This window comes from Notolepis coatsorum, assembly GCF_963971535.1.
Source record: "Notolepis coatsorum genome assembly, chromosome: 10".
Taxonomy (NCBI): Eukaryota; Metazoa; Chordata; class Actinopteri; order Aulopiformes; family Paralepididae; genus Notolepis; species Notolepis coatsorum.
The window spans coordinates 95,480,497-95,502,988 of record NC_140174.1 but is presented as its reverse complement, the minus strand read 5'-3'; the positions used below and the strand labels follow the sequence as shown (position 1 = coordinate 95,502,988).

General features: G+C 41.1%; 1 protein-coding gene across 2 annotated transcripts in view; it reads right to left on the bottom strand.

Moving 5' to 3' along the window:
• The window catches only part of LOC311235969 (serine/threonine-protein phosphatase 2A 55 kDa regulatory subunit B alpha isoform-like), a gene marked incomplete at its 5' end in the record, with an annotated part of 54,487 nt that extends 33,289 nt beyond the window's left edge, over positions 1–21,198 (bottom strand). Inside the window, 5 exons of one of the 2 annotated variants that reach the window (XM_084323515.1) lie at positions 219–331; positions 799–964; positions 2,130–2,227; positions 20,356–20,433; positions 20,921–21,198. In XM_084323515.1, coding sequence (XP_084179641.1) covers positions 219–331; positions 799–964; positions 2,130–2,227; positions 20,356–20,433; positions 20,921–20,927 — 462 coding nt within the window. Of the gene's footprint in view, positions 1–218; positions 332–798; positions 965–2,129; positions 2,228–20,355; positions 20,444–20,920 lie in introns of those variants that run through there. The other variant, XM_084323514.1, reaches the window with a different exon arrangement.
• Between the last annotated feature and the right edge of the window lie 1,294 nt (positions 21,199–22,492).

The window sequence follows — 22,492 nt, the reverse complement described above, 5'->3', positions numbered from 1 at the left end:
CAAACAATAAAGGTAGATTCTCAGTTTAATCTGGCCCTTCACAACACCTACATTACTGCTGTGAAGCAATTCGGGCTGCAATTCTTGTATGAAAGGTGCTATACAGATAATGATTATCGTTCTAGTTGAACAGTTATGGTTTCCTCGCCATGAGGCCATTGGAAAGGTATCGTGGTCTGCGTGTGAATGTGCAGCGTGTCCCGGCAGACTCTACCCACCCGTAGTGCTGTGATGGTATTAGGGTCTCTGTAGCGGCCGTCCTCCTCCTTCAGGTTGCATCCCTCGGGCCGCTTGTCTCGCTCGCTGATTTTCCACAGCTTGATGGTTTTGTCTGCGAACAAGGAGACAGCGCAGGTCAAGAGAACCTCCGGTTAAGTGACGGGGGCGACAGGTGCCCTGGATACACGTTTCCTCACTGGCTTTCGCTGTTCACAGCAGGCTTGACGGACATGTTGTTGAGAAAACAGCTCTGTATCGTCAAGTCATTAGAATGACTTCCGACTCTTGATTTGTAAAAGGTGGTAATTTGGTCATTATAAAATGGTAAATGGACTGCATTTATATAGTGCTTTTATCCAAAGCGCTTTACAACTTATGCCTCATGTTCACGCACAGGCGGCGGAGGCGACCATGCAAGGTGCCGGCAGTTAGGAGACACTTCTGACACGCTGCCAGGAGGAGCCGGGAATCGAACCGGGAACCTTCCGATTACCAGACGACCGCTCTACCTCCCGAGCAGGCAATACAACAGTACAACCATTACGATGAGCCACGGATCTGCAACTCTCCTCTACTGACCGTTTGTGGACAAGAGGAACTGCGCAGCATTCTTCTGAGGCAGCCATCGAATCTTGTTGATCTTCTCCTCGATCTCCAGGCTCTTCAGGTAGTCGAACTCGGGCTCGTGGCTCTGGAAGGTGCTGTAAACGTTGTACTCCCCGCGGCACTGTGGCTGGTTCTTACTCTAGCGGACGAGATGACAGGAGAGAACATGACAGGACAGGATGAGACGTGATAGAAACAGACTGTGTCGACAGCACGCGGGGGGAGGGGAGACGGAGACACCGTCTTTGTTTGTCTACGGGCTACAGTAGCAACACCACGGTGAGGACAATTCGCCCCGCCGGTTAATAGACTCATGACAACACCTGTGTTACCGGTTGCACCGGGCGTTTTACAGGGGAGTGTGTGTCGCATTGGATTTCACTGTCTGACACTTAACCGCACATAAAAGAAAGGGGGAAAAAGATAAAGTGGTTAAACGTGGGGGGGGGGGGGATATGCCATGCTTGCATGGTTAGCTAAAACATTGTTTGTAGTAAAAAACCATTGACAGTACATAGTAACAGTATGTCCTAATGACCATAAGAGACATTTGACATTAGGCTAATACAACTGTACAACTGCTGAAACAGTGCAGGCGTATCGGACATGTCATCATCGAAGATACTCGAGACAGTTTCCTTCTGTAGTATCATCGGTTTCCAACGTCAACCATGCGTGGCTCTCGCATTATCCCAATTCGTTACACTTTAACGTTAACACTGGACAGCCTGCACTAGTTAGCCAATGCTAGTTTGAACCTGGGTCATCATCGTAGATTCGTAGGGGACCGATACATGCTCTTCGCTACTGACGACAGTGACCCTCGCTGAATCTTGCCATGTAACGTTAAGTTAAAACAGTGGACTCCAAATATTTTCCAACGGCGGTGAGCAGCAGTAGCAGTTAGCATGTTGCTAACAACAAAAGCTAGCTACAGGGGGGGGGGGGGGGGTGCACTGAGAGGTCAGCGGCATTTAAGAGCAGAACAACGGTGAGGGTGGGGGGCAAGTAATGTAATCACTGTATGCCTGAACACCAAGTAACACCACCCACCGCTGTAACCCTAGTAGCTGATCAGTACCAGAAAAAAGCCAGGCGTTTTCACTTAACAAAACAACACCAGTTGTTAGATTAGAACAGAACCGCCAAACTCATAGTTGGTTACCTGCCAAAGTAGCTGGTAGAGTAGCCATTTACCAGCCATAGGCTAAATATAACATGGTGTTCATCTCTACTCCTGGCTGATGGAAAATATGGTAATTTGCTCAGAGTTCCCTGTATGATAATGAGTTATGCTAACTTACCTCTATCTCCTGCTGGAAGATGACAACACGACCCCCCTTGTCCCCAGTGGCTAGCAGCTCTCCAGAGTGGTTGAATTCAACAGTGGAAATGATGTCAGCTGTCGGAAGAAAGGTACTGCAATTATTAAAAGATTAAAACTTGTCCTTAAATAAAAATTTAAAACCATCTCCTGGTGCTCTCCATCTTCCTCAGGTGAGCTATGTACTACACAGATGATAATGATTGATGCTCCCTGCTTCTGGCCCACTATTGGCTTACTCTAGCAGAGCGAGTGGTATTCAATTCTCTATTATTTTTTGTATGGAATATTATTTCATGATGGGTCATGTTCTTGCCTCTTGCGACAAAGATCTGTATGATTATGTGGTTGTGTAACATATAAAAAAGGTAACTATTTTGCCTTGTAGGTTAGGTCATACGTTTTCCTGTTTTAGTGCACGTACCACTATAAGAGTTCCTTAACATTCAACCACCAATATTAACCACTATGTGGACTCCAAGACTATGGCTCACTGGCTTTAGTTTTTAAAACCTAGTCAGACAGGGTCTCTCTTTATTCATCTTTTTACAGGTGCCAGATCGACACACTGACTGACAGGTGTTATTAGGGAGGGGGGGGGGGGGTCAGGAAGGTGTTCCCTTCCTAACAAAGTTCTTGAAAAATAACTTCAAAAAGGCAAATTTTCTGGTGAATTTTGAATGAATCATTTGTAGTCAGATTTTTTGACCCATCACCAGATTTCTCCACGACTTGCTAATAATATTCCATAGTAGTTTTAACAGATCTAAAAATATAAATATATATATATATATAATAATAAATAAAAACTAAAATCATCTCAGTCCATGTGAACGTTTTAGCACCACTGCAGAAAAGATCGCCTTCCACACACTACTCTCCTGAAAACGCGCATCACATGACCAGTCACGTACAGTGAGAATTGCACGTGCCTGTGTAAAAACAGGAAGCAGACTTAGATTGTGATTCTTGAGAAATGTCAATCAGGTCACACAGTGAAACCCGCACTGAACTAGGGATGAGTTCCAATTGTCTAATAGTCGTGCCAGTCTCCACATTCGATTTTCATGTCAGAGTCGAAAATATATATACATTTTATTTTATTATTTATAATTTTTTTTATATTTAGAGGCAGCCTAATTTTCATAGCCTAATTGATCTCAAATATGCACATGCTACGGTTTGTTTATTAAAACCGGTTGATAGGCCAATGCAATGCTGTTATTATAGGCTACGATGGTGAATGGTGTCATTTTGATTTATTGTCGGTCAACTGGTCCGATCAACGTTCTGAAGGATTATCTGAAGTGCCTATTTATGTGCAATACCCTTTGATTTAATGACCCATTCTATTAAAAAGAATAACTGAATTTATTCAGTGGGGGGGGGGGGGGGGGTCGAACTTTCGAATATTCGGTCTTAACCCTTTGGGTGCCGTTCACGTAGAACTACGTTTCTGTCACCCGACGGTTGAGTGCCGGAAACATAGATCTACGTTTTTCTCACGGTATTTCTTTTATTCGCTATTGCCATTCATAATTCAGCGGGGCACCTTGTGCATACTGTTCTGAATGTGTCTGAGCTGGCAGACGGTCTTATACCGCCCTCTAACACCTTCGGCCGTTATTGCACTCCATTAGAAACGGTGTAGTTTCTTTTCTCTACCAAGCTGCGGGGTGGGGGCGGGTCCTAAACACTCCGGCAAAACACGCACTTGTAGGGATGGCTTGGACAACTGACCGCGCCCGCCCGTTCATGTGCAATGCCCAATAACTTCGGAGACAGGATCGCTGTGGATAACTGGAATGGAGATCAGATAATTGGATAATTTTTTTTGCATTACATGAAGGACTCTATATATCCAATCTTGCGTTGATCTGATATTTCTTTCTCCCGCGATTGAAGCTATCCGTGTGTGGCTGTTTATCGTTTGGTGCAGGAGGGGAGCACCGCGCTCCAGGGCCCATTTCATGTATGCACGAGGAGACATAACGGTAATCTAGTGTTGATTTCAGGAAGATTCGATAATCAGGCGAAAAATTACAACGCGATAAGGGAATTACACAAAAACGCTATTATCGCGTCTTTTTCCTGGAATTACTCAGAAGCACCCAAACTATATTCATATTCAAAACGGTATAAAACGGAAATGTACAGATGAAAAAACAATCTGTTTTTGCACGTTGACTGGAAGCAACTCACTGACAATCAACAGCGTTATTAGACCCATAGCTATAATATAAAATATAGGTTTAGCTCTACAAACAAGGTGAGCGATTACATGGGGTTAATGGACGGCAAGGCCAGATGCACTTCCCGGAAGGGGCGTGGCACTCAATTAGAGCCATATGAAATCAGTTTTATTTTTTCCAAATTCCATTTTTTCCGTTTTAATATTTCAGAATTCTGTATTTTAATAATAATAATACATCTATTTTATATAGCGCTTTTCCAGGTGCTCAAAGACGCTTCACATGGGCAGGAGAGACAAACTATTTTGCTTTGTTTTTAAGTGCTGCAACTCAGAAATAGTTACATTTTACACAATATTTTTCAAATAATAGTGACAAAATAAAAATACACATTTCAAGTGTAAACAAACAATAGATACAGCTAGCTACTACTGACATTATCACAATGCAAGTAGTCTAGCTATATCTATTCTATTGTGATGAAATATAGTAATGCATAATTTAGGCACCTTTAGTTTAGTTTATAAAGGACAGTGTGTACCGACAATCATTTGCATTAAACAGATAGATAGGTGCACCAGATTTAGCAAGAAGCTATAATTTCTAGTCCTGTGTACTTTATGTACTGCAACGTTACATAGCTATTTGTCAGTGATTAGCCTCGCCCTCTAGCTGTATCTATTGTGATCACCAGGGATCATCGTTAGAGAGCTGGTGTGTATGGGGCTGCGGCACTGCAGATATACCCTACTCTGTTTTGAAGCACAGTGGTTCCTCGTGTTCCTGACATGGCTTTTGGAGAGTGATCTTCGCATGTGTTTTGTGAGTCCAGTCCACGGCATGTTGACAGAATTAGCAAAACACCTTATCGCTGGTCATATACAAGTCATTAGGATACTGCGCTGCTCTGAATTTAGGGCTTAGTGTGGAATTTCTTCCGACGTTAACATTAACACCAAAGCAGCTAGACGCTTGGAAATTGCTGCGTGTTGTGTCTGTAGCCTCCCCGGTCATGTTCGTGTTGCACCAAACATTCCATGTTCTCCCGGACACGGAATTTCAGTCCAGATTAGGGCAAATTCTGCAATATTCCACGTTTATAGTCGATTCGGTTTTTATTGCTCAATTCCGCGATTCCGTGAACGCGGATTTCATATGGCTCTACACTCAGTGTTAAGAACAGTAGACTATTCGAAAATGATTTTAGTCAGTCATGCACATCCATACTAGTAGGGATGGGACTTTCTAGCAAAAGTGCTATTCGAATATTCGTTTTTCATAATATCGAATATTCGACCCCCAACAAGAAAACGTTTTTTTTTATATATATTGTTATTTTTTGTTTCAGTTTGAATTCAGTTAAAATGTTCAGTTTCAGTTAAATTCAGTTATTCTTTTTAATAGAATGGATAATTAAAATCAAAGGGTATTGCACATAAATAGGCACTTCTATCAACCGGTTTTAATAAACAAACAGAAACAGTAGCATGTGCATCTTTTAGATCAATTAGGCTATGAAAATTAGGCTGCCTCTAAATATAAAAAATGAAATAAGAATAGTTTGCTTAAAAAAAAATATATATATATATATAATTTTATTTCTTTTGATTTTCAGATATGAAAATCGAATGTAGATATGGGATCGATCGAATATTCGGTCCCATCCCTAATCCATACCCTGGCCTGAATGCAGACTGCACATGAACTAGCCTACTGAAAATCGCGTGAAGTAGGCAACACGGTGGAAACCCTGTGAAATGTCCTCTTTGTTGAGCTTCTCAAACCAGTCTGACCTTTGCAGGTAGAAGTGAGGACAATCAACAGGCCAATCAACAGCTCATGCATTATCAAAGGTCATACAATACTGCAACATACAGTTGCAGGTCATACAACAGCTCAGGCCAAATCAACAGCTCATGCATTATCAAAGGTCATACAATACTGCCCAAGACCCTGGGAGGCAACGTTATGAGGCAGAAAGAGGCAGGTGGCTCCATGGCTGTTTCAGACAAATCAACAGAAAGGTAGACACGCTTTTTATTGCCATTCTCTTGAGTAGTGCCGATGATCGATAAGGATGATTGACGATAGGGCTGCAACAATTAGTCGACATAATCGACAACGTCGATTATAAAAAATCGTCGACGAAGAATTGTTGCGTCGATTAGTCATTAAAAGAAATTATTGTAATATTTTTTTTTGCACTACCCATCTTTGTGAAAGTGGCTTCTCAGCTCTGGTCCAGCCAGCTGAAGACCAGTAGAGATGTTCCGATACAATTTTTCCTTTCCGATCCGAAAAAATAAAAAAAATTATATAAATTATAAAAAAAATATAAAAAATTATAGTGTTTTTTAGTAATAACTATAAAGTAATGGTATTTATTCAACAACAGGTGATTGTATAGATTAGTATTAGGATCAGTAATTGAAAACTCTCAATGAGTTCACCCACGGAAAGGTTGTTGGCACATTAGTTCCACACAGACATTATTCGTTGCTGCACTTGCTTCCACAAGGCTCCGTTTAGTACCAGAGGCTCCGTTGTTGTGATTTTTGCACAATAAATATTCAACATTCTCTTTTGAGACTCCGCCTCAGACTCTTATCATTTGGCACTAAAAGCTAAACATCGTCACCGATATGGCTGTCCGGAACATGTCATTAATTGTGTATGCGACGTGCAATTGTGCAATGACGACGTTAACGTGAGCTAGGTTAGCTAGCATGAGCTACCGGTATATGGAAAGACTAACGTTACTGGTGACATTGTGATTTAACTTGGAATACTCCTTTGCCAACTTGCTGTACTTTGCTTGCAGGTCTGCAGCCATTATTGCTGGATTATGAATAGCCCCAACTTTAGCCAAGGTAACGTTAAAGCTAGCTTTCGGTTAGCTGTTCAATGCTAATAACACCAGCCACCAAGCGAACTCATCAGAGCTCCCCGCCAACAGCGCTGTCGGGACGATGGCATTTTAAGAAAGTATCTGCTCTGCTGTTAAAATGACAAATGGCAATTGACACTTTAATTCACGGTCGATTAAGCACACGTTTGTTTTATAATGCTCACTCAGCGAGTAGGGTATATGCAGAGCCACAGAGCCCAACGTCCGCAGTGTTGTTGATAAGTTACGTCATACGGTATCGGAGCGCAACATTAGAGGGTATTCGCCGATACCGATACCAGCATTTTAGGCAGTATCGGCGGCATTTCCGATACTGGTATCGGTATCAGAACAACTCTACTTCTTAGCTTAACATAACAGACCGACAGTAAGTTTCAGGGAACTAATGGGATAACTGGGGATGTTGTTTGGTCCTGACAAGAGTCTCAAAGCAACTCTGAGGTCATGCTCAACAATGTCCAATCTGTTCCTCTGCTCCGTCTTCAGCTGGACCAGAGCTGAAAAGCCACAAAGATAGGTAGTGCAAAAATAAAAATAAATTATAAAAATGTATTTGTTTATATAATTGTTTTTCGATTAGTCGACTAATCGAAGAAATAAATCGACAGATTAGTCGACTACCAATTTTTACGGGGTGAAACCGTAAAAAAGTGAGACCACCTTCCAGGGTGGAATTCCTAGAAACGGTAAACCTTTGCGCTCTCATCTAAACTGTCAAACCGCATAAAACGATGACGAAAGGGTCGTCAAGGCTCTCGTCGCGCCTACTGCATCAGGCATGCGCCAGTAGCCTAGAAGCGTAAACAAAGCATGTCTGATTCTATCCATGGCGATCACCTGAAGGCTACATTGGCAGTACTTAAATACACAAGAATCTGTCCCGCGGCTATCACAACTATTATGACTGGACCCACTGTCTGTGAGTGACTCTGCTTTGGTCCAATCACATTCCCCACCCACACTCTGCGAATCAGAGGCAGAGTAGGGCTGGTCTTCACAGCACGTCATGTGACATATGCGCCAATCGTGTGACAGCGGGGCTCCGTTGTCTCGAGTTGTTACAGCCTCGTCTGCATGGAGAATTCCACCCCAAAACACTAGTCTAAACGCAAAATTAAAAGTGAGACCGCAAGACGACTTTTGCGGTTTCTGTTCAGACTCTCTCCGTCTAAACGTAGCCTAAGGCTGCGGTTACACTAATGGCTAGTTTTCGTTTCGTTTTCAGGGTCAGTTTCGCTTTTCACAACGCAACGTAATGGCAGGCAAGTTAGACATTGTTTTTGCCTCCTGAGCACAATGATGTATATACATGTAGTACAATGCCAAAGCAGTAGGTGGCAGTAGGTGGCGATGTAGTTCAAACATGAAGGGAATTTTCGACCAATCAGAAAAGTTGAATGTGCCAATACACTTCCTGCTAAAAATCAACAATCCACCATCTTTAAATGCCTTGCGTGAGCCATTTAGCCAACGTAGCATTTAATTTTCAGCAAAGAAAGTGCAATAAACAAAACGGATACATTCACTGTGTGTTCTGCCTCTCATTTGTTGAAACAAAACTAACATCAACACAATTGACCACCAAGAGCGGAGTGTAGTCTCACAAAAAGATCGTCGCTGATTTTGTTAGCTTACGTGCTAACGTGATATGCCAGGGTGGGAATCACCAGTTTCATCATGATACGATATGATATCGATTCTTTGGACAACGATACGATATTTGCCGATATCACAAAGTCTCTCACGATACAATACGATACGATTAGATTCAGGTGCCTGCGATCGATATGAGATGATATCATATGCCCATTTAACACAATCGGTAACATTTAGATCAACAAAAAAAAGGTAATGAAAATATCATTTGACATTTGTATTTTTGAGCTCTTCCAGACATTTAAAGGAAAATCAATCTATTGTTTTTAATACAAATAGACCTCCTGTTCACTGTAAAGTGCCACGTTTTTATATATTGAGCTTTAAACTTTAAGCTACATTTTTTGGAACTCAAAACTCACAACCTCCCTCTCCCAAACCGTTCCTACAACAATTTGTTGATGTTGCATGATCATGTATAGGCCTACATTTATTATGTATTATATTGTTTATGTTTAAATAACATTTAAACATCAAACTCCTCTGACCTCATCTTGTCTTTCCAAAGACGCGCGCACACACACACACACAGAAAGGGAGAATGCTATGCTGTAACATCTACACACACGGAGCTACTGCTGTTGTTCTTGGGCAGATATGAGACTCGCCACAGGATTTTCAAAATAAGAGTATCGATATGAATCGATCTTATTACATCGCATCGATCCGATTCGATTGTTGATAATTACATCGATGTATCGATCTGGATCGATGTATCGTCCCACCCCTAAATGCCAGTATAACAGTATAGCATTGTGGCTAGCAGCGAAGTTTGTTAGCTTACGTGCTAGGTATGCCATTATAACAGTATAGCATTGTGGCTAGCAGCTTGGTAACGTTAATGCTAGCAGAATGAATGGATGTAAACTTTATTTAACAGATTGCAGAATGGGTAAAATATAATACGGCTCAATACAAACAATTGTTAAGGGAATGCAGACTGTTGTAGCTTGGACTGGGCTCCTTATAACAGTAACTTGACAAGGCATGGTAGCCGCAGCTACTTGGGACAGCTCTGCTGTAAACACTGGAAATAACCATGCGAGTCTCTACTGCGCATGGGCGTTGAGCAACAACGTAGGGCTGGGCGATATAACAATAACGATAAATATTGCGATATATTTTAACACTTTGACTGCCTAAAAACGCTTTACAGCGTCATTGCTGGCCATGCTAAAGTTGCCGGGGGACGCTGTACAGCGTCCTTATATCAATATTTCAAAAATCTGGAATCGGATTCATATTCCCCCTCCGCTGGCCTGAGGTCCACCAGCAGGACCCACTGAGCTCTCTGGCGGTTCAGGAGCGCCATCTGGTGGCCGATCGGCGCAACCGCTTAACAGGAAGCGCAGTAGAGGTTTTGCTGGTCGGCCCTATTACTTCCGGGCACTCGGTATTGGTTCCGGCATTCTAGCTCGTCACTCTACATAGCGATCGATTGCCAATAACTCGATAAACAACATGATTTGGACGTATATACCATTATACAAGCTGGAGATGGACCGGGTAATAATATATCCCATAATGATAAAATTTCTACTCGACGATGATCGCCCAACGGCGCGCGGAGACTGGGGTGAGTTTCAGCGTGTAACGTTACCATCTTCGATACTAACTGCTTTTATCAACATTTGACCCACATTAGATGATTGGTATAACGCTGCCCACGGAATTATAAACGCCCCCTCGCCCATCCGGTCAACATCAGATGACGTGTAGTAACTTCTAGAAGTACGTCTAGTTGGAATTTTTTATATCGCGCCGATTGCCATCAAACTGTATTTCATCATCAATATAATGCATTTGGGGCTATATATCACGTTCTGGAGAAAGTTGCAGAAAGAGATGAAAACATACTTATACATTAGACCATACTTTACTATGAATATGTGAATGAAAAAGTTTAACGTTGCTACACAATGAACAATACATATAGGACTTTGAATGGGCCCTAATAATGGCAATGTAGCAATAGAATTAAAAAAGTTATAGCCCTGCAAAGAAGGGGACTTTCTCCATAGACAAATAGCGCTGGCAATCTATGGTATATCATTAATTTAACCCAAGGCAACCAAAGTGTTAATAATCGATATCGAATATCGAAATTAAAAAAAAAATCGTTTTAAAACCAGAGACAGTGGACAGACTTGTCTTTCTTGCCTGCAACTTAAAGTAATGGCTTTGCTTGTCCAAATGACAATACTGACCAAATTGAGATTTATTTTTCTCTTGTCCATTTATTTTGTTTGCTTTCTAATTTAAAATACAGTTTGAAACCGTCTGTACACAGTAGGCTATGTGTGCTAGCAGAACTAAACTCGAGTCACGAGTCATGGTGCACATGTGCGGTGGTTTGTCCACAGGGAGCGAAATTAACTTTTTGACTCACCGGCCAGTGGCGGGTAGATGGGAAGAGTCTACCCGCCAAGCATATTTCTTACCTGCCAAAATTGTTTTGATTAAAAATATATATATTTTATATATAAATTTTTTTTTTAAATAAAATATATATTATATAATCATACTTGTAGTTGTATTATCTGCGAGACATCGCCACCACGCAATAAGTCAAAATGCTTGCTATCTGCAAACAGCTCCACTGTCTGTTTTGGCTGTGTTGCTCTTCTAGAAAAATAATCCTTTCAGGGTTGCCTATTGAAATACTGTACACTTTCCTACTGTACACTTTCCTGATTAATTGAAATGGGGGACCCTGATGTAAACAAGACGAAAGTCTTTCTCTGGTCTGCATCCCCTTAACAATTGTGTGTATTGAGCTGTACTGTACCCATTCTGCAATCTGTTAATAAAGTTTTCAATCAATCAATCAATCACACCTCCAGTACAGAAACATTGTTTGAGTTTGCGTGTCAGGTAGACCATTGATTGACAGTCGAGTCTGCCAATTACATCACATCGCTTGCACTCCGGTGCTGCAGCTGGACCCATTGCCCACCTCTGCTGTTGATAACGCTAGCCAAGTTATTATACACACAGATACACAGTGGGCCAGTGACTTTGGTGTAGGGGTGTAACAATGCATCGATCCTAAGGGGGAAATTCAACTGCATCGATTTGAAAATGTTAGAATAGATTATCGCAATTTTAATGTGTACACGTTATGTTATTGTCATGTCCGTTACAGCCAACACACCGACATACGCTACTGCATCAACGTTATGATTAACAAAGCAAGGCATTCGTTTTGTTGCATTAACGTTATATTACTATTGCTATCGATAAATCTATGTGTTCTAAAATCTATTGCTATTGGTAAGAGAGACTATAATAAGTTGGTGTCTCGGAAAACGAGAGCGCTGATCGCGGAGTTTCAGGAAGTAAACAAGAAAAATGAGAGCTTCCGATCCATTTGCTTTATTTCCCATGAAACCAGTCACTTCACTCTACTGTGATTGGACCGTTGGCTTGAGTGCAATGTGGGACTTGTAGTTTTTTAACGATCTCGCAGCGGAGGAAAAAAAAGACGAGAGGCTATAATCTGTATTCGCACAGCGTGCGCGTAATTGATTTTTACCGTTCGCATACAAATATTTTTAGGGGCCTGCTTATGAACTACACGTCTACATGCCACACGGCGGGCAGCCCTCTAAGTGTCATGCGCCAAAGGTAAAAACAGACCGCCCCTGGCGGGCGGCGGGCTTTAGTTTCGGTCCCTGTTTGTCCACCAAAAAAGCGCCAAAAGATCAAAAATAAACTAGCAGAGCCAGAACTGTTCAACTCCCCTGGAGCCACAGCCAGCAGAGAAGCCGGTTTACTTTCGCTTTTAAACCAGCTGCAGCCTGAGAACTGGAGTGTGAGGGGATGTAACACTAAAGATGGCGGCAATGACAAAGAATTGCTGCAAAATAAACATACATCTGTTAAATATATAAAAAAAAAAAAATACTTACAACAATTCGATAATTATCGATATCGAGAAATACATTATCATATCGTTATCACGATATGATTTTTTTCCATATCGCCCAGCCCTACAACAACGGCTCCGTATCTGGCTCACGCAGATTACATGGCACCATTGTCTGCGAGTTTGGGCAAGTATCCAAAACGGAAACACCTTTTCAGCGTTGCCAGTAGGACAACGCGTTATCCTGCCAAAACGGCGTTTCTTTTTAACTTTGACAGCAAACGTAATCATTCAGCAACAAAAACGTTGCTGTATGGCCCAGTGTAACCATGGCCTAAAACGCAACCCCAGACTTTGCTAAACGAAAAACAGGGTCAGCAGAGTGCTATAGAGATGCAAAGCTAGCAAAAGTTATGCGGTTTAGAAGGAACATGTATTCATGTGGATACACCCCTGGTCTTGTTCACACAACTAATAATAATCTCTTAACACATGTTTGTGAATACATATACACAAACATGCCTAAGTAGAACCCAAGTATTATTATATATATTCCGAGTCCAGAGGCATACTTCTCCATTAGTATTATTGCCGATCTATAATGATCAGTGTTGGGGGCTGGGAAGCAAGAGCTGATGTTGGAGGTGGACTGGTCCTGAAAACCCGACAGTGGGAACAAACAAGAAACTCGCCGTCTGCAGCTAGTTTGCATCACCGCTGCTCCGAGATGAGTACATTCATCGAATCCGGCCATGCAACAATCGAGCCTTTATCAGAGGAGCTGGCACAAGTCGGGAGCTCGTTCTATTCTTAAAACACAGGGTAACACAGCAGAAAGCGGTTCCACTTGTAACTCTGCGCTCAAAATTGCCTGACACAACTTCACTCGGGGAGGGAGAATGAGGGAGAACGACAGAGACAAGGGGTCAAGGAAACTGTTGTGCAATCACTCTAGAGTCTGGTGATTCAAGGGTGCGTATTGCTTTGTGTATTGACACAATAAAAAAGGAGAGGCACACAGTTGCGCTTGTTCGCAGGCACAGCTTACAGTAAACAACTGTAGTGTGCGCTTCACACACAAGTAACATTCCACTAACATACTATAAACTGACCCGTTTCAGCCCCTTGTGAAACGTCCATTATTCTCATTGGGGCGACTGGATGAGGGGGCTACCACCACTTTCCCTTGATATGGAGAGAGTTGCACATTTGTTGAGGATTTCACTTCAACCATGTCTCCCATCTTACAACACATGGCCTGCGTGGATCATAGCGGTTGGAACTTATTGTGATACCGTTTACCCCCACCAGCAGATACCGATTCTGAATGCTGTATCGGCCGATACAGAGTACAAATCCTATCCCATTCAATTTACAGTATAGAATAATAAATAAAATAAAAAGTAATTATTAAATATAACCCCCCCCCCCCCCCCACCCCATTTGATTTGATTTGATTTTATTAGGGATCCCCATTAGCTGGTGCGATAGCAACCAGCTAGTCTTCCTGGGGTCCACAAAAAAAAAAAAAAAAAAAAAAAAAACCACAAAAACAATCACTATTGCAAAAAACAAAATTATTAAAAGTCAGTACACACAATGCATAATGAACCTACTGTAACAATTAATATAGCTAAAATTACATTAGTGTAAAACAAAAAATTACTTTACAGTGTTAAAAACAATTTAAGATTCTTTTTAAAAGTGAATCTACTGTAAATGCAGCAGAGGTTCCGAGGCAGGCCATTCCACAGAGTTAATGCTCTAAAAATAAAAGATCTCCCCAGAGCGCTGGTTCTAGGACTTGGCAATTCAAGCTGCCCACTACTGGAACCTCTAGTGTAATGCTCGTGCACAGTATTACTAAAAACAATCTGATTATGTATAAAAACAGGAGTCTTACTGCTCATGACCAACTTGAACAGCACAAGTATATTAAAAGACAATCTATTTTCAACGTTAAGCCAAGAGAGGCAGGCATGCATACGGCTCACATTAGACCTTAGTGAGCAGCCCAGTACCAACCGTGCTGCCCTGTTCTGGACCACCTGGAGCTTCCTGAGGTCACCACTGGCAGCAGATGACCACATCGCAGAGCAATAGTCAAGATGACATAAAACTAAACTTTGCACTATCTGACATAAAAGGGGGCGGGCAACAAAAGAAGCACATTTCCTGGAAATACCAATTGCTCTTCCCATTTTTAAAACAATATAATTAATATGCTGAGACCAAGACAGAGTGTAGAGCCATATGAAATCCGTTTTATTTTTTTCCAAATTCCGTTTTTTCCGTTTTAACACTTTGGTTGCCTAAGGTTAAATTAATGATATACCATAGATTGCCAGCGCTATTTGTCTATGGAGAAAGTCCCCTTCTTTGCAGGGCTATAACTTTTTAAATTCTATTGCTACATTGCCATTATTAGGGCCCATTCAAAGTCCTATATGTATTGTTCATTGTGTAGCAACGTTAAACTTTTTCATTCACATATTCATAGTAAAGTATGGTCTAATGCAGGGGTTCCCAAACTTTTCAGGCCGGGGCCCAGAAAATAAGGCGTCAGAGAGCCGCGGCCCAATGCACATCGTCAGGCTTTTTTTTCTTTTTTTTTTTGTCAGGCGACCGATTTTTTAAGCCAAATATCACTTCAATCCTATTAAGTTAGTTCAAGTTAGTTATTCATTTATATGTGCTATTTATGAGAGGGCTAACTTGTTGCAAAATAATAATGATAATAATAATAGCCTCATTAAAATACTATTGTTGCTTCGGTTGTTTTCAACGTTTTATGTGCATAATCTGTTATTTAGTTTGAAATGTTCGTTGAAATAAGTAGATTTTTCGTTTTTGTTTATTTATTAAGTTAATATAAAACCATATAGTCACATTTTAGAATACAATAGAATAGAATTTTTGAATACAACTAGAAACACTGTCCTGGCCTGCTTCTAAGTTCAGTGGCCTGACAAAAAAAATTTAAATAAATTTTTTTTTTTTTTTTTTTTTATTAATTTTTTTTAATCATCTCGCGGCCCATCCGTGGCTGCTCGCGGCCCACCTTTGGGTCGCGACCCCGACTTTGGGAACCACTGGTCTAATGTATAAGTATGTTTTCATCTCTTTCTGCAGCTTTCTCCAGAACGTGATATATAGCCCCAAATGCATTATATTGATGATGAAATACAGTTTGATGGCAATCAGCGCGATATAAAAAATTCCAACTAGACGTACTTCTAGAAGTTACTACACGTCATCTGATGTTGACCGGATGGGCGAGGGGGCGTTTATAATTCCGTGGGCAGCGTTATACCAATCATCTAATGTGGGTCAAATGTTGATAATATCAGTTATTATCGAAGACGGTAACGTTACACGCTGAAACTCACCCCAGTCTCCGCGCGCCGTTGGGCGATCATCGTCGAGTAGAAATTTTATCATTATGGGATATATTATTACCCGGTCCATCTCCAGCTTGTATAATGGTATATACGTCCAAATCATGTTGTTTATCGAGTTATTGGCAATCGATCGCTATGTAGTGTGACGAGCTAGAGTGCCGGAACCTATACCGAGTGGCCGGAAGCAATACGGACGTCTAGCAAAACCTCTACTGCGCTTCCTGTTAAGCGGTTGCGCCGATCGGCCACCAGATGGCGCTCCTGAACCGCCAGAGAGCTCAGTGGGTCCTGCTGGTGGATCTCAGGCCAGCGGAGGGACATTATGAATCCGATCGCAGATTTTTGAAATATTGATATAAGGACGCTGTACAGCGTCCCCCGGCAACTTTAGCATGGCCAGCAAAGACGTGAGAAGACGTGTCCCGGCACTCAAAGTGTTAATATTTCAGAATTCTGTATTTTGCTTTGTACGCTCATTTTACCATCAGAAAGTGTCTAATAAGTGGGAATGAATAAATGTCCACAATTTAATAAGATATAACAGTCCATTTAATAGGGCTGTCTTAAATACTTCGAAGCTTCGTTCGATGGGCATGGGATTCGAATATGAAAATAAAATTCGATTAAAAAAATTAAAAAAATAAAAAGGTATATATATTTTTGCAAAATCACCTCTGCCTCTCTTTGTTAACTACAACAAGCAATGCTGTTTGTTATTTAAGATGAGGTCGGACTCTGCACTGACAGATTTGTGTTCATTGTGCTGCTTTTATGAAGCCTCAAATGACTGCTTACAATATTTCATGAAAGCAAAGTGTTTTGTTTGTCTAAGATTTAAAAAGGTTTAAACTTTACAGCACTGACAAAGTTGAACAAAGTGCTGTACAAGTCCCACAACATAAAAAAAAAAAAAGTAAAAAAAAAAAAAAAATTTAATAGATTTTTTTTTTATAGTTGATTCCATTTTTATTGCTCAATTCCGCGATTCCGTCCGCGATTCCGTGATCGCGGATTCCATATGGCTCTAACAGAGTGCAATCCAGCATCACTCCAAGGAGTTTAGTACTTTCAACTTGTTGAACTGCTGAATTACACAAGTTTAAATGAAGCTTTGGATTTGTAGATAACCTGTGCCTTGTTCCCAGCACAATACATTTAGTCTTGGAGATATTAAGGACAAGTCTATTACATACTACCCAGTCATGCACAACTTTAAGTTCTCTACTCAAAACTTCATTAAGTACATTGCATGATGGTGCCGCGTAATACAATGTTGAATCATCTGCAAAAAGAACTGTTGTAGCACATTTGGTAGCCCAAGATAGGTCATTCGTAAATACAGAGAAGAGCAAAGGTCCTAGGCAACTTCCTTGCGGCACGCCACACTCTAGACCTCTGCTACTGGACAGGCTGCCATTTAGATACACCTTCTGTGATCTAGAGGACAAATAACTTAGTATCCACTTTAAAGCAGAAGAGTTAAAACCATAACATTTAAGTTTATCAACCAGTAGAGAATGGTCCAGCACATAAAATGCAGCACTAAAATCTAACAGCACAGCTCCCACCAACATAGAGTTATCTATAGCTTTAAGCCAGTCATCAGTCATCTGTATCAAGGCAGTAGAAGTAGAGTGACCAGCTCTATAGGCATGTTGAGAATCTGTTGCAAGCTTGTTTGAAACAAAATACTCTTGAATTTGTGAATGCACCAACTTTTCCATTTTCCATGATTTTGCTCAAGACAGGTAAAATACTTATAGGTCTAGAATTTCCCTCATTAAAAGCAGCTTTGGTATCCTTAGGTAAAGGAAAAACCTTAGCCTCCTTCCACATCTTTGGAAATAGACCCACATCCAAACATCTATTCATAATATGACATATAGGAGATGCTATAATACCAGCAGTCATTCTCAGCACTTTACTATCCAGGTTATCTAGGCCTGCTAACTTACTATCAGGAAGAGAGCGGAGTAACCGCTCCACCTCACTGACTTCAGCCTGATGAAATTCAAATTCACACATTTTGTCTTTCATTATAATATACTTAATACAGTCATTTGTTTTCAGGTTATTTGACATATTCATAGCATGCCTTAGTTTAGATACTTTACCCACATAATAATCATTAAAATGATTTGCAATCTCACCTGGTTTTGTGAGAACAAATGCATTTGATTCCACTAAGGGTGTGCACACAGTTGTCTTTCGACCCATCATTTCATTAAAAACATTCCATATTTGTTTGCTATCATTTCTCGCATCATATAACCTTTGTTTAAAATAGTCCCTTTTTTTTTTACCTCGTTTAGTTTTGTCACCCGATTGCGTAAAGCACAGTATTTATGCCTGTCATCAATTGAACCAGAACTAACTGAGGCTTTTTTGGCCATGTCTCTCTCTTTCATTAGGGTCCTGAGACTGCTGTCAAGCCATGGGGCAGATCTATTTTTGACCGTGAATTTTTTTAAAGGAGCATACTTGTTTACAACACTCGTATATCTTGACATAAATAAATCCAGGGCAGCTTCAGGGTCATCCTCACTACACACCATGTTCCAATCTATACTGGATATTTCATCAATAAATGAATCTTCATTAAATCTTTTATAGGACAGTGTTAATATGATTTTAGCTTTAAGTTTTGGAACCTTTGTCTTTCTAGTGACAGCTATTATATTGTGGTCACTGAACCCTACAGGGACAGAGACAGCCTTAGAGCATTGTTCAGAAACATTTGTATAAATATGGTCAATGCATGTCCCAGAAATAATACCATCACTGCCTAGACTTATTCTTGTACTTATTCTTGTCCTAGACTTATTCATTAGAGATAACATCCTTCTGTGTGCCAAAAATGCAGCAGAATCAAGTCACTTAAGTTTTAATTTCTGACATATTACACATGTTTTTTGGCATCAGATCCTAGTATTGGGGATATTCTCATATTCTGAGTTACTTATCAAGTCAAGAGTTTTATTTGTCACGGCATACAAGTATACAAAATACAATATTGTTTACACCGTTTATTATCATCTTTACTATAATTGTATTGCCTATATTTATGTCTTTCTACCATTACCATGCCAGAATATCATATATAATACATCGGATATCAGACGAATATCCGATACCAGTATCGGTGCATCCCTAATTCTGGATCACCATAGCCTATACAGTACAAATGTTACCAATGTACCCATTATGGACTACAATACACTACCTTTTATACAATAACATGACGCTAGTCATTAGTCTGTACCGCTGTGACCAAAACAGCACAAAGAACTGGTAAGAGAGAGGTCTGATTCTCATCTAAATCTAATCTTTGTTCTTTTCCCCAAGTTGCTGTAGTGATAGACCAGCACTGATGAAATAAAAAAATGCATTCTGATAATGCGCTTGATCTGATCCTCATCTAACCTCAAATATTAGCAGTTACCATTTTCCGTAGTGTACTGTATATGATGTATTGTGTTTTTCATTGAAAGGTGAGAGGGAGGGGTGGAGGGTAGGACTTTGATTGTACTGTATATGACTGTTTTGCACTTATTTGTTTACCGTCTCTGGGACTACAGATAGAAATGAGCTCCTTGCTTAATCTGGTGCACCCATAATAATGTAAACTAAACCTGCAATGGTATCACATCAAAGTAAGATAGTGGACATCAATGCATTCGGATCAAGGCAAAACAACGCAAGGCTTTTCTACATAACTAATTTGGAAGCATGGTTGCCTGAAAAGTTCCAACCTCTTGCTATGATTGATTTTGATAGATATCCCTATACTAATGCAACACTCTTTGTTGCAATTTATTTGAATATTGAACAATTCACCATAGCCCAAAACATTTAAAAAGAGACTTGTTCATATTCACAAACTGAGCTGTACAATATTATAGAAGTGTCATTGTGTGAATTCTACTTCAGGGTGGATTTTTCGCTTGAAGTAGTGCCGGCTTGTGCTTACTTCTAGCTAGTTGTTCGGGCAAGGAAACCCAAGTCACAAAACGAAATACAATCACGTATTGTAATTAGCTAAATCAGTTTGCTTTAGCCCTACAGCTTAGCCAGTTGTAACGTTGTGCGAGGCAAGTTAGGTCTGTACACTAGTCTGACTGGGGGGGACACACCTAAAGGCTCCCACTTCATTCAATCATGATCACCACACACACACTTACCTTCGGCGACATCATCATCGATAGCTCCTTTGACTTGTGAAAAGCACCACTGCACATCATTGGTCCCGTCACCGGCTCCTGCACACATAAACAAACCACAGGCTCAAACTAAAACATCTGAAGTTTGCACGCGTTAGCCCGAATTAGCCAGTTAGCTTATTTACTGATGTGGGAACAAGGCCACATCTGACCTCAAACTCACAGAGCCTCAGAGCTAACTAACTAACCAACTAACTAGCTACCGTAAGCATTCTGTTGTGCTGTACATCGGCCGCAATATATGGTCCTAGAATGCGTGGATGTGTTTTCAGAGATCGATATTATATATATATATATATATATATATATATATATATCACACCCAGCAAACGGTATCCCAACCAACTAGCTAACTAGCTGTCGTTAGCTCGTTGAGCCATAACAGAAGAGATAAAGACAGATCCACCGGTATGATGAACAAGACACACACTCTGCTGGGTATATCGTTTATAATCATCATAATAAACCACCAATTAAGCTAATGCTACCTGGATACAAATGAAGTGACGTGGACTCTTAACGTTACCTGCCATGGTGAGCGACCCAGAGCGAGGGGGTGTTTGATGCGGGCTTGTTGGGCCCTGCCTGCCCGCCTGCCTGGAGAGACTGAAGAGAGAGAGAGCAGTACTGTATGCAGGCGTGGAGATACGACTCCGAGGGCCGCCGTGTACCTCCCCGGGCACAAGTCGGCTAGATGGCTTAATAAAATAGTTTGCAAACAAAGAAAGTGAATTCCAAGTAGCCGGGGAAAGCCTTTTAGACTTTGTACTCTACTTTGAGATTTCCCTGTCTCGCCTCTCTGCCTCTCCCTGCGTTTACTTTCAAAATGGCGCAACATGGGCAATAGGGTCCAGCTGCAGCGCCGGAGAATCCTCTCACTGGGCAAGCCTGTGGCAGCCACGAACCTGCGCTGTTTTAAGTGAGCGTGTGTTATTGGATTGATTGATTGATTGATTGAACATTTTATTAATATCCGCCTTGTTTCGAACTGGTTATGCTTGATTGATTGATTGATTTAAAACTTTATTAACATATTTCAGAATGGGTACAGTACAGTAGGCCTACAGTCTGAGCTGGATACAATCCTACCTGGAGGGGATTGATTGATTGATTGAAAACTTTATTAACAGATTGCAGAATGGGTACAATACAGTACAGCTCAATACACACAATTGTTAAGGGGATGCAGACCAGAGAAAGACTTTCGTCTTGTTTACATCAGGGTCCCCCATTTTCAATTCATCAGGACATATATGACATGCATGACATACAGATATTCAGTACTGCTACATTTATGACATACCAGATTTGCAAATACAGTACTGTTTGTGATACAGAAGGAGTCAAGAAAAGGGAGTATATACATTTGACGTAGAAACTGTACATTGGAGGAGGTTGGGTGGGGTTGTGTGGGGGGGGTTGGGTACATTGGGATATTGTCAACCATACTGGGTAATTTACATTGACTAGACTAGAAGTCTTTATTGTGTGGGGGGGGGGGGGGGGGGGGGAGAAACACTGTATAAACAAGCAAAACTGTACATTGAGGGGGGGGGGGAGACACTGTACAAACAACCAAAATTGTACATTGGACTATTGACAAAACCATACTAGGTAAATGACTGTACATTGGAGGGGGTTGGGTTAGGACATTTACAGGGGCCAGTTTTGAATTGCAGTCTCCCGTAGGTGTCCCTTGAGAGTGGTTTTGAAAGTGGGTAGTGATTCACATTCCTTTACAGCTTTGGGTAGAGCGTTCCACATTGATGTGGCATAATTGCTAAACGTGTTTAGTCCCTTGTTTGAGCCGAATCTGGGTTTAACATGATTTGTGGAGCTCCCTCTGGTGTTGTGATCGTGGTATTCACTGACCTTTGGGAAGTATTTTGACATGTACATGGGTACCTTAGTCGTGTAGTGTATCTTGTAGACCAGGCCCATTGCAAGTTGCTGTACTCTGTCGTCTACTCTAAGCCATCCTAGGTTGTCAAAGTGGGCAGGGGTGAGGTGGGTTCTAGGAGTAAGGTCAAGCAGTAGTCTGACCAGTTTGTTTTGAGATGTTTGTAATTTTGTTTTTAGCGCCTTTGAGGTGCTTTGG